The sequence below is a fragment of the Scyliorhinus canicula genome, chromosome 24 (assembly GCF_902713615.1).
Source record: "Scyliorhinus canicula chromosome 24, sScyCan1.1, whole genome shotgun sequence".
NCBI lineage: Eukaryota > Metazoa > Chordata > Chondrichthyes > Carcharhiniformes > Scyliorhinidae > Scyliorhinus > Scyliorhinus canicula.
In genome coordinates this window covers 9,115,335-9,128,376 of record NC_052169.1, presented here as the reverse complement: position 1 = coordinate 9,128,376, position 13,042 = coordinate 9,115,335, and the positions used below count along the sequence as shown (strand labels likewise).

The 13,042-nt window shown below is 43.4% G+C and overlaps 1 protein-coding gene across 2 annotated transcripts in view; it reads right to left on the bottom strand.

The window, feature by feature from the left end:
- The window catches only part of edc3 (enhancer of mRNA decapping 3 homolog (S. cerevisiae)), a 106,421-nt gene that overhangs the window by 83,988 nt on the left and 9,391 nt on the right, over nt 1–13,042 (bottom strand). The window contains exon 3 of one of the 2 annotated variants that reach the window (XM_038784088.1): nt 9,368–9,678. In XM_038784088.1, coding sequence (XP_038640016.1) covers nt 9,368–9,678 — 311 coding nt within the window. Of the gene's footprint in view, nt 1–7,027; nt 7,122–9,367; nt 9,679–13,042 lie in introns of those variants that run through there. The other variant, XM_038784089.1, reaches the window with a different exon arrangement.

The window sequence follows — 13,042 nt, the reverse complement described above, 5'->3', positions numbered from 1 at the left end:
AGCAAGACCTGGACAATGTTCAGGCTTGGGCTGATAAGTGGCAAGTTGTGCCTCACAAGTGCCAGCCAACGATCATCTTCAACAAGAGAGAATTTAACCATATGTCCTCGACAATCAATGGCATTACCATTGTTGAATCTCCCACTACCAACACCCTGGGGGGGGGGCTACCATTAACCAGAAACTGAACTCGGCCAACCATATAATTACTGTGGTTACAAGAGCAGGAATTCTGCAATGAGTAACTCACCTCGACTCCACAAACCCTGTCCACCATCTACAAGGCGCAAGTCAGGGGTGAGATGGAATATTCTCGACCTGCCTGGATGAGAGCAGCTTCAATAACCCTCAAGAAATTTGACACCACCCAGGTCAAAGCAGCCCACTTGATCTGAACCCCATCCACCAACTTCTACACTTACCCCCTCCACCACTGGTGCACAATGTACTACATACAAGACGCACATCAGAAGCTCACCAAGGCTTCTTCAACAGCACGTTTCAAACTGTGATCTCTACCACCTCGAAAGGGAAGAGCAGCAGATGCATTGAAACACTGCAGAGTGAAAATTCCTCTCTATGCCACACGGACTTGAAACTATAACTGTTGCTGGATAAAAATCCTGGAACTGCCTTCCTTTATTTTTTTTTAATGTTTTCCAATTGAGGTGCAATTTAGCATGGCCAATCCACCTGCCCTGCACATCTTTGGGTTATGGGGGTGAGATCCACTCAGACACGGGGAGAATGTGAAAACTCCACACGGACAGTGACCCAGAGCCGGGATCGATCTAGGCAGCGCTCACATTCCACTGAAAATCAAGCTTGCATATTAGATAGCAGCTTCACAACCTCAATATGTCCCAAAGCCTGTGGCATGTATTTATTGTCGTGGTGTAGGAAACAGGGAAGCAAAATATTCACACACCCGAAGTCCCACAAACAGCAAAGAAAGAGAAAGGACCTGATTATCTCCATGAGGTGATGGCTGAGGAATAAAGTTTTTCCAAGACACTGGAGAATGTCCCAGTTCATCCTTAAAGGGTGTCATGGAATCCTTTACATTAGCCCCTGCCCTCTGTTTAACATCTCACTTGAAAGACAGCAGTTTTATTTTTATAAATTTAGCATACCCAATTATTTTCCAATTAGGGGGCAATGTAGCATGGCCAATCCACCTACCCTGCACATCTTTGGGTTGTGGGGGTGAGACCCACGCAGACCGAGGTAGAATGTGCAAACTCCACACCGACAGTGATCCCGGGTCGGGATCGAACCCGGGTGCTCTGGGCCTTAGGCAGCAGTGCTAACCACTGCACCACAGTGCCGCCCCTGAAAGACAGCTGTTTTGACGGCGCAGTTCTCCCTCGGCACAGTACTGAAGTGTCGGCCTGGACTTTGTACTCAAGTCCCTGGAGTAAACTGCCAACCTCCAAACTCAGAACAGCACTACCAACGGAGAGTCTGATCGCACCTTTTATAATGGACAGCACCTACTTGCAAGAATAAAGATTTGACTCCAGATTACAAATGGTCACATCAGAAAATGGTGTTCAAAATAAAACAAAGTACTGGAAATTCATTCAATTTTATTATTCAACTGATGCTTTATCTCTCTTTGAATTCCTGCAAGCACTACATCCTTAAATCAGTTTGTTAGATTAAATAATTTTTTTAAAATTATATCCAGATAAATACAAAGATCCCTGTGGCAATGGTCATATTGCGTCAGAGGGCAATCCGTTTTTAAATCGAGACATTAACGTAACATGGCGAGAAAAACATCTCTGGAAATGTGTTCCAGGAAATACCTGTGATACATGCAAGAAATGCTCACCACAGGCAAGAGGTTCAATAATAGTTATATAAAACCATCTCCTGCCTTCTCTGACTGTTGTAATCAAGTCTATAGCATTCTTCAAGGAGCAACCTTTCAAGTTTGACATTAAATGGAGACCCTGTCTGTTTGTTCACCAAGATGTAAAAGATCGCATACACTCTTCAAACATTGTTCACAGGAATTCTCCCCATGCCCTGACTAACATTTATCCCTCAATCAGCACTGTCAAAATAGAGGAACTGCTCAAGCAAATAATGAAGCACTGAGTCATTCCGATAAAACGAGATAGCTGGATGGAAACTTTACAAATAAATCACAAAATTTCAGATAACATAAGGCAGTAGGAAAGAGGCACTCATATCAATCGAGTAAGGCTCTCAATGCACAATAGCTTATCGCTCCAAACTGCTTCCACTTGTCATTGATAGGTCAATGAATATCCACATGCATCCGAATACAAAGCTGAAAATATTCTGCCCCACACGAAAGGAAGGACAAAATCTTTAACTTTGCCAGCTGAATGTTCTGCATTGCTCATCTACAAATGTTGCGAGCCTATCCTTAAACATTCCCTACATTAAAATGCTTCAGTTAGTTTCCCCCCCCATACCAGAAAGCAGTGGTGCGGGCTTCAAGCCCACACCAGGATTTAACTACACAAGATCTACACCAATATGTCAGTGTAGAATTGAAGGAGTGCTACATTGGTCCAAAGTGCAACGATAGGGGGCAGCACGGTTGCACAGTGGTCAGCATTGCTGTCTCACGGCGCCGAGGTCCCAGGTTCGATCCCGGCTCTGGCTCACTGTCCGTGTAGAGTTTGCATATTCTCCCCATGTTTGCGTGGTCTACCCTTTCTAATGCTGCTTTCAGATTTGCACAACTAAGGCTCTATATTTGGGTCAGGCAAGAATCTGAAAGTCGAACGTTAACAGGGCTGGACTGTTGCTATAAAACTGGTAGTCATGGCTAAATTGCAACTCTGTTCAACTTTCTTTTGTTGCTCAAACCTTCCAGGTAAGTTTGGGTTAACTTTCAAATGCAAAATAACTTCCAATCAGACTCTCCAGGGAATGAACTAGATTTCACCGATTGCACTCAGATCAATTTTGCCACACAAAATAAGAGGCACAAAACACAAAGGAGTGCAAAACAAAAACTGCATTTTCCTCAGAGCTATCTTGGTTATAAAACACTACTGCTAGTTGCACCACAAAGGCTTTAAACACCATTCAATGCCAAAGGATCAAAGGAGCTTTTGTAAATTATCCGGTAGCAACACAGATCTATCAAAGTGCGCACACAAAGTAAACAATCCAACATTGTCAGATCATAGACCATAGAACATTACAGCGCAGTACAGGCCCTTCGGCCCACGATGTTGCACCGATCAAGTACAACTATAAAAGTAATTATTTTGCAAAGCATCCATAGAGGTTTAAAGCCCAAGTTCCAACACCACAGGTACCAGACTTCAGTGAATCCAATTCATTCATGCGTACAGTTCTGGTCGCCTCATTATAGGAAGGACGTGGAAGCTTTGGAACGGGTGCAGAGGAGATTTACCAGGATGTTGCCTGGTATGGAGGGAAAATCTTATGAGGAAAGGCTGATGGACTTGAGGTTGTTTTCGTTAGAGAGAAGAAGGTTAAGAGGTGACTTAATAGAGGCATACAAAATGATCAGAGGGTTAGATAGGGTGGACAGCGAGAGCCTTCTCCCGCGGATGGAGGTGGCTAGCACGAGGGGACATAGCCTTAAATTGAGGGGTAATAGATATAGGACAGAGGTCAGAGGTGGGTTTTTTACGCAAAGAGTGGTGAGGCCGTGGAATGCCCTACCTGCAACAGTAGTGAACTCGCCAACATTGAGGGCATTTAAAAATTGATTGGATAAGCATATGGATGATAAGGGCATAGTGTAGGTTAGATGGCCTTTAGTTTATTTTTCAATGTCAGGGCAACATCGAGGGCCTGTACTGCGCTGTATCGTTCTATGTTCTATGTTCTATTCTATGTGGTATAATAAAATGACTTGAGTGCACTGGTCACAGCAAAGGACCTGACAACATCCGGCTACCACACTGAACATCCTATGCTCCAATAATAGCTAAGCTTCTAGCCAAGCTTCTCCAGTACACCTCCAACACTGGCATCTATCGAATACCGTGTCTTGTCCACAAAAAAAACAAGCCGAGTTCAATCAGCCAATTCCTGTTCGATCGGTCTACTCAAACATCAGTAAAATGATGGGAGTCACTGTTATATTTTTATTGGTTGCCGCAAAGAGGAAAAAGTAGAGGAGCCACCCTCTAAAGTTTGTTAAAACAAGTACCGGGTTTATTAAGAGATGTCGTTTCTACAGGGTAAGATGGTGAACTCCCCGAAGCCCATGAAAACCCTCCCTGACGTCACGCGACATTTCATCAGTAAGTGTTACTTGAATATACAACATCCCCCCTTTATTCCTTTAATGCCAATGACATTTCTTTTGAGCACAAACAACAGATCCACCCATTACATTACACCATTATGTTTATACATTACACTATTATATTATTTATACATATATACATCAGTAAGACGGTCTCTTTCGAGGATTTCTGTCTCATTTTGGCAATATCCAACGTTATTTGGATATTGAGATCACGGAAGTGTCTTCCTGTTCACTTGTTGGTGGCACTTCTGGAGAAACTAACTGATTATCTGTCTTTGTTGGTAATGAAGATTTTGCAGTGACAGATTCAGTATGTTTTTCTGTAGTCGATCTCAGTTCCGACATATTTCTGGTGAAGAGAAGCTAATAACTGGTCCGCGAGCCGACACCAAACTCGTTCATTGGCCAGTTGAACTGTTTAACATACTGGACTGGTCTTAGCCAGAATGATGGCTGAAGTCCATCTTTCACTCGTGATATAATTCCTAACTAATACTCGTTTGTCCGCGGTTGGAGACACTGAGTTTTGCTCTTTTCACCTGACAATTTCTGAAGTTGCAGGTCGTGTCAAGAGGTCTCAATTTCCTCTTGAAAAGTAGCATCGCTGGTGAGCATTGCGTTGTTGAATGTGTGGAATTTCCATACGTTAGAAAGTTAACACATCTGGGTAAAGATCCTTGATCTCGCAATCCCTCTACCATCGACGCACGTAGCAGCAGTGTACACCATCTAAAAGACGTTCTGCGGGAACTCACGAAAGCACCTTAGGAAGCACCTTCCAAACCCACGACCACTAGCATCTAGAATACCTGGGAACGCCACCACCTGAAGGCTCACCTCCAAGTCACTCACCACCCTGACGTGGAAATATATCGCCATTCCTTCACTGTCACTGGATCAAAACCCAGAACTCCCTCTCTAATAGCACTATGGGTGTACCTACGTCAAATGGACTTCAGCAGTTCAAAACGGCAGCTCACTACCACCTTAAGGGCAATCAGGGGTGGGTAACAAATGCTGGCCTAGCTAGAAAAGCCCGCATCCCATAAAAAATATATTTTTAAAAATTAACCTTTCAAGTCCTTCTACTTTTGGCCAGATGGCATTTGGTACAGTTACGGGCTTGGAGACACTAAGGTGCACTGCCTGCCTTGATCTTGAGTTTAACTTCAACCCTTGTCATGGAGCCCAGTAACTCCAGAAATACTTTGGCATACTTGTTTAGAAGTTGTTGCGCGTCATTCTTTGAATCACCGATTTGGTTCATGATGGCCCAGTTGAGTTTTACCTTTCTCAACCACGATCTACCAAACAACAATGTGAAGTTTCCTTGGAATGTGTTTTGACCATTGTCTTCCACATTCACCCTGATGCATTCCTTCAGTAGTATGACCTCTTCGGTGTATGTCCCAAGACATGTATCTTGATAATGTTTCCATCAAGTTTCGGGTAAACCCAAAAGCGTTGCTGATCTCCTTGTACCAACAAGACACCAAGCTTACTTCTTTAAGATGACTTGAAACATTGTCCCCTATTGAGTCCTTAGTTCCATCACTTAATTCATAACCCGACTGGCTGTATTTCCCCATGGTACACTTTTGTACTGGTTAAGGTTGACGTGGCCCAACACGTCTTGGCAATCTGGCCAACGTTACCACAATTTTTTACATTTATTCTCCTGACTCCATCATTTTCCTGCTGAATGTCCCACTTGAGTAGAGTAATAAAAAGGTAGAATTTTGCAGACCTGCTTTCAGCAGTCTCCATCTTATGAACGTTTTGCTCGAACTCCAATCTGTCTGGAATGTTTTTCATCTAACTGAGCTGAGAAAAGTCACAGCATGCAGGTTTTCTGCTATCTGATTTGCTACAAGATGCAATTGGAATCTTCCTTCTTTAGAATTCCATGCCTCATAATCCTCGGCAAACGCGTCCACGGAGCCACTTTTCGGATTCTGGTTCCCTGGTCTGTACTTCTTCAGCCTTTCTCCCTTCAATTTTGTTTCCCGAAGCAAGCAATCTCCAAGCGCACAAGAAAACTAGCTCTTGCCCGGCCTGAGCTATCGCTTCGCGAGTATTGATTGCAGTGTCGGCAGCCTTCCAGGCTCCTGTTCCCGTAGCCCGTTTGCAATGCCACATACAGGGTCTCTAGAGCTGCTACCCACTACAAACAGTAAGTACGCCTGAAAATGTTTTTTTTTGTTTAAAGAATTCTCCAGAAACTCTCAGTTGAATCCAATTAATGCTCGAAACCTTTACTCCGCACTAGAGGCGGTCGCAATCGACAGCTCCCCAAGATCTGAATTTAATTTTTCTTTATACTTGCCTCAAACCTGACGATTTTCAGCCTGAGTCTCGACAATGGTTTTCTTCTGGTCCCAAATCTTCATCAGTGGTTGTTGTGGCCCGGATCCTCGTCCCCAGTGTTCGCTTCTGCCACCTTTTTGTTGGTTGCCGTGAAGAGAAAAAGTAGAGGTGCTGCACTCTAAATTCATAAAAATAGTTTCTTCTAAAGGGGAAGGTGGTGAACTCCCCAAAGCCCACGAAACGCTCCGCTGATGTCACTGCACGTCACCAGCAAATAGTGTTACTTGAATACATAACAGTCATTAACAGTGCAATCAGGCCACAAGCCCACATGTATCAAGCTCCCAATCTCAGCCATGGTCAGATGGCACTCAAGCAAAAAAAACGCAAAATCCAAGGAAACCACCCAGAGCATTAAGGTTTCACAGGTAGCAGGTCACTCACACGTCTTCAACATAGTGCAATTCACACTGGGATATAGTTCACAGTATCTTCGGATACAGTTCACAGCATCTCAAGTTTGTTACTTCCAGTGCCATAGGCCCTTAAAATACATTGGAAATACTAATTATCTGCCACATCCACAAGATTAACTTCACTTTTGCAGGTTAGAGAACTGTCCCGTCAGTATCGCAAAATCTCAGACAGAAGTGGAAAATGCAAACAATACACAGCAATTCAGGCGACATCCACTGTGAAAAAGTGCTAGTGTTCCTTTTCTCCTGTTACTTGGTCTTCTTCACCCCAGTCCACTGATGGATGATTATTTTGAATCTGCAGTGCCATTCAGGATGTTTTATCATTGCCATGAATTCAGCAACAATTCAAAGCTGTTTACACGGTGGCGCAGTGTTTAGCATTTCTGCCTCATGGCACCGAGGACCCGGGTTCAATCCCAGCCCTGGGTCACCGTCCGTATGGAGTTTGCGCATCCTCCCAGTGTCTGCGTGGGTCTCACCCCCATAACCCAAAGACGTGCAGGGTAGGTGGATTGGCCATGATAAATTGCCCCTTTATTGGGAGAGAAAAAAATGAATTGAGTTCTCTAAATTTGTTATAAAAATTCAAAGCTGTTTCAGCAGAATTGGGCCAGAGCGGGTTGCAAGAAAGCCAAGGAGCCGACTACCCTTCCTATCAGATATCTGTTCAACATTTGAGAGTGCGGCAGCCTTTAATTTTTCTTTAAATTAAGGAGACCTGCATTTTACAGTATATTGTAATTTTTGTACCCTGAAATGTTCCATCATTGTGAATCCTTTCATTGTTTTATAGTTCATTATAAAAAACAAGTACAGCTGTTATGAATTATGATTCCTTGTTTCACTTGCATAGTCATCACAATTGGGCACTTGCCACCATAATGATTTTTCAATAAACTAATTATCCATCCACAAATTACTCTTGGAGCAAACTAAAAACACATCCAAACAAAGCAGGTCATGAGAGTTAATTTTCCTATCGATTGATGATTCAGTGTTTTCAATTCCACTACCAACCGTTGTTGGCTTTGTAACCTGGTGAAATTAAAAGTTGAACCTTAAATGGAAATTATTGCTCTATCCAACTAAGCGCCACATGGGGGACCCAGAGGTGAAGTACATAGTCAGTTGGTTGGTTCGTGATGCAGGGTGACGCCAACAACAATTCCCATACCAGCTGAAGTTACCCATGGAGGACCTGCCTTCTCAACCTTGCCTGTCACCTGAGGTGTGGTGGCCCTCTAGTTCAATCGCTAACAGTTAGCTCTCTCTCAAACGGTAGAGCAGCAAATGGTCCTCAGGGACTATGGCGAATATTTTTTGTCTAAAACACACAATTTCTCTCAAGGTGCCATCGCTTTTTCAGCACTAAATTAAGAAATATTTAAAATATTCCAACTGAAAGAGTCACAGTTAATGCACTGTGCAATGACACCCATGAAACTTTATATCTCCCTAGAATGCTTCCCTCAATTGTACTTTTCAGTTGATATTGATAATAGTTCTGGTGAAAACCACACCACAACCAAATTTCTCTGGGAATCCTACTGTTATCCATTGAACGGGGAAATCTATCTGTAGATCCCTAACCAAATCAATTTTTTGCCTTCATAAATCATGAGCATAACAGTTCACCACTTGTGCACTGACGTGTATATAGTGGATTAGGTTGGCACTGTGGTTAGCACTGCTGCCCCTCAACGCCAGAGACCCGGGTTCGATTCCGACCTTGGGTGACAGTATGGCTTTTGCACATTCCCCCCCCCGGTGTCTGGATGTGTTTATTCCGGGTGCTCTGGCTTCCTCCCACAAAGGTGTGCAGGTTCGGTGAGGTTACGGCAGGGCGAGTGGACCTAAATAGGTCGCTCATTCAGAGAGTCAGTGCCAGTTCGATGGGCCGAATATTCTCCTTCTACACTGTAGGGATTCTATTTTTATTTATTTTTAAAATAAAATTTAGAGTACCCAATTCACTTTTTTCCAAGGGGCGGTTTAGTGGGGCCAATCCACCTAGCCTGCACATCTTTGGATTGTGGGGTCGAAACCCACCCAAACACAGGGAGAACAGACAGTGACCCAGAGCCTAGATCGAACCTGGGACCTCGGCGCGTGAGGCAGCAGTGCTAATTACTGCATCACCGTGCTGTCCGGGGATTCTATTTTTCTATCAAACAAAATGATGAACATTTCTAACAGCTGTTTTCAGATAAATTTATATTTGCCAAAACAGCAATGTCCAAGGTTCAAAGTGAATTATTTGATTTTTCCAGTACAGCGCTCAAATATCCCATCCCAACCAACTTACAGGAATTATGTCTCCGACGAAACGCTTTAGACGGAGTAAGGGCAGAGTCCATGTGCCGGTCCACATAGCTTTTCGAATACTGCTGAGGTGACGTGACCAGGTCCTGAACCTTGAGTTCCGTCCGCCGTGGGATCGCTTGCGGAGCACTTCCTGAAGCGTTTGGTTTCTTCACACCCTTGCCGGCGCCATTCTGAGATGAGTAAGCATTGTGTGACAAACAGGCAGGCGTGAACACGGATGGCTGAGCCAGACCGGTGTCCAGCTGCGAGTGCGGGATGTCTAATATTTTGAGGTCTTTGATATCAATGGCACTGCAAAAACATAAGGCAGAAAATGGAATTGCACAGAACAGCAACTTCAAATTTGAACCCTGAGCGCTGACAGATGGGAACACTATACATTGAAATCAGAGATATAAATGCCAATAGAAATTACCATGGTGTTACTCGACAATCTTAACAAAAAAAACAACTCACAACAAGGTTGATTTATGTTCAGCATTCAATCAATATGAAGTTAAAAGCACTCAAAATATAAAACAATGTGTTTATGAAATGAAATGAAATGAAAATCACTTGTCACGAGTAGGCTTCAATGAAGTTACTGTGAAAAGCCCCATTCCCAAAGCCCCTAGTCGCCACATTCCGGCACCTGTCTGGGGAGGCTGGTACGGGAGTCGAACCTTGCTGCTGGCCTGCTTGGTCTGCTTTAAAAGCCAGCGATTTAGCACAGTGAGTATCTAACAAAACACAAAGTAATTCCGAATAGTGCAGACACTGTGATAAGCCTGCAACTGCAAATTAACATGCTTTCCTGGCAGCCTCGCGTTCCAAGTATTCTTCTTTGCATCACTGTATTATATAGCCAGAAATCAGTAATAAAGACATTTGCATGCATGGTATGTTGGTGCAAGCGGAGATTTTCCTTCCATATTTTGGTCCGCCAACTTCAACAGCTGTTAAAACATCAGCATGGTATCGCAAAGTTTTGAATCTCCGCTGCTTGACATCTGGAACAACTTTTTTTTTAATGAACATGCCCGCCGGCAAGGGACTCAAATTTAAACACGAACGGTCACTGATTAAATTCAGCAAAATTCACACAATGCATTTTGGAAGAATTGTGAGAATTTTAGATCAAGAAATATCAAGGGCCCCGAGTATCAGGCAACATCTGATCGAGAACTTTACTGGCACTGCCCTGTTTTCTTTCCCCGCAGTTTAGCTTTGCATGCCCCAAGTCACATCAGTACCGTCATGAAGATTTGAGTGCAATTAGCCAGAAACATATTTAAACTACAATCTTTTAACAGCATCAAAAATATTACTTGTAGTACAAGTACAAACGTTGTTCGCCCAAATAAAGGTCTTTTTAAATAAATTTAGAGGAGCCAATTATTTTTTTTCCAATTAGGGGCAATTTAGTGTGGCCAATCCCCTCTTTGTGGGGGCGAAACCCATGCAGACAAGAGGAGAATGTGCAAACCTCACACGGACAGTGGCCCAGGGCCGGGACGCCCCAAGCAAGTTTTCCCTGGAGATGGCAATTTGGGCAATATAACTCCGGAGTCAAATACCGGTGGCTACCAGCCTAGCTGCTGGTGATGGTGGTGGCAGGTTGACAGGAATTGTCACAGATTGTGAAAGTTTATTAGCCGATGTGTACTTTACTCTATATTTCTATAAATCTACGTATTAACACACTATTCCTGTTGACAAAAACAAACTTCCTGTTTTGTGTTGACTTTCGCCATTATAAATGTGGACATATGAATTTATAAGAGATACTGCCTGTCCTATCTTGTTACGCTCAGTAACATCCTCTAGCTAGTGGTGGGGCTATAGCATCACAGTTTTTCACCTGCCAGGTCCTCTGCCTGTATTGCGCGCAAACACCTATGTGCCAACCAAGTCTTTCCCAAAGTGTCAGGATGTTGATATTTCACTGCTATACAGAATCATTTTAGGTGTCCACATATATTTACACAGCAGCTTTAATATGATAAAATGTCGCAAGGCACTTTGCAACAACACTATAAAACGAAACATGACACTTGTACACATAAGGAGACATTAGATCTGATGACCAAAAGCGCCATTCGAGGTAGGTTTTTCGGAGTGTCTTAAAAGAGTAAAAGCAAGGTCCAATCATCGATGATGGAGCGGTTCAAGTCAGGGGTGCTGAAGAGGCCAAAATTATAGAAGTGCAGTTATCTTAAAGGATTGTGGTATAGGAGGTGGTTGTGGGAATAGGGAGGGACGGGGCCATGCAGAAATTTGAAAACAAGGATGAGAACTTTTAATTCAAGATGTTACTTGACTGCAAGCCAATATAGGTCATTGAGCACAGGGGTAATGGGTCCACAGGACTTGGTGCAAGTTAAAACACAGGGAGCAAATTAAAAACGTAATAGCGAACTTAAATACTGCATTGACACGGGTGGCGCAGTGGTTGGCACTGCTGCCTATGGCGTTGAGGACCCGGGTTTGATCCCGTCTCTGGGTCGCTGTCCGTGTGCAGTTTGCACATTCTCCCCGTGTCTGCATAGGTTTCACCCCAACAATGCAAAAGATGTGGTTTGGTGGATTGGCCAAGCTAAATTGCCCCTTAATTTTCTAATTGGAAAAAAATAATTGGGTACACTAAATTTATTTTTTTAAATTGCATCTGCAAACCCTGGTTCAATTATCCACTTCCCTCCAACCCAGTTTTTCCTGAAGAATGTTCTTGGTTTTGTTACTCTGTAAGCATTATTGGTCAATTCTGATGCTAAACAACACCATTCTTCAGCTATCAGAGGCCCTTAAAATTTTGAAGTGATGGAAAGGCAGTGAATCATAGAATTTACAGTGCAGAAGGAGGCCATTCGGCCCATCACCGACCCTTGGAAAGAGCACCCTACTTACGCCCACACCTCCACCCTATCCCCATAACCCCTCCTAACATTTTGGAAGACCAAAGAAAATCCGGTTCCAGTGGTCTGGAGTGAGAAGACAGAAATAGATTCGTAAATTATTTAGGACAGAGGAGACAACATTTTTGCAAAGTGTAAAGCTGCAACATGCACGATCAGAGTCAGTGACTGAAAACAGAAATCAAACCAACACCCAACAGGTTAGACAGAAGAAGGAAAATGGATAAATCAATGTGAGAACAAGGAGAGCAAACAAGATTCAGAGTGCATCTTGAATGGAGGATAAACAATGGACTGGCTGGGTCAAGCAGGCTGTTTTCATGCTGTTACTTCCATGTAACCCTATCTGAAACTATATAAACAGAATTTCTGCAGCACATCATCGCTATACTGAGATTGCAAATCTTATTAAACGTGGTCACCTATATAAAATAAATTAGCTTCTTCAGCAGCCAAAGTCTGAAACAAATCCTGACAACTATCAATTGAAGAAGTTAAGGTTAATCGCAATCTCTTAGTCCTGAGAAAGAGAGCCTGAAGACACTAATTACAATGTTCGAATATATAGGTGGGAGGTCTGGAGGCACTGGTGCCAAACTCAAACATACTAATTCAGGTGAATATAAATGGAGGTGGACAGGGAATATTCGAGGGTGCCCACCATGGAGGGATTGGCGTGGAGGAAAAAGTTGCAGAGGTAATTTGACAGGCTGTCAACGGGGAGGGCGGTAGGGCAACAGCATCGGGCAAGAGGGGTGCAA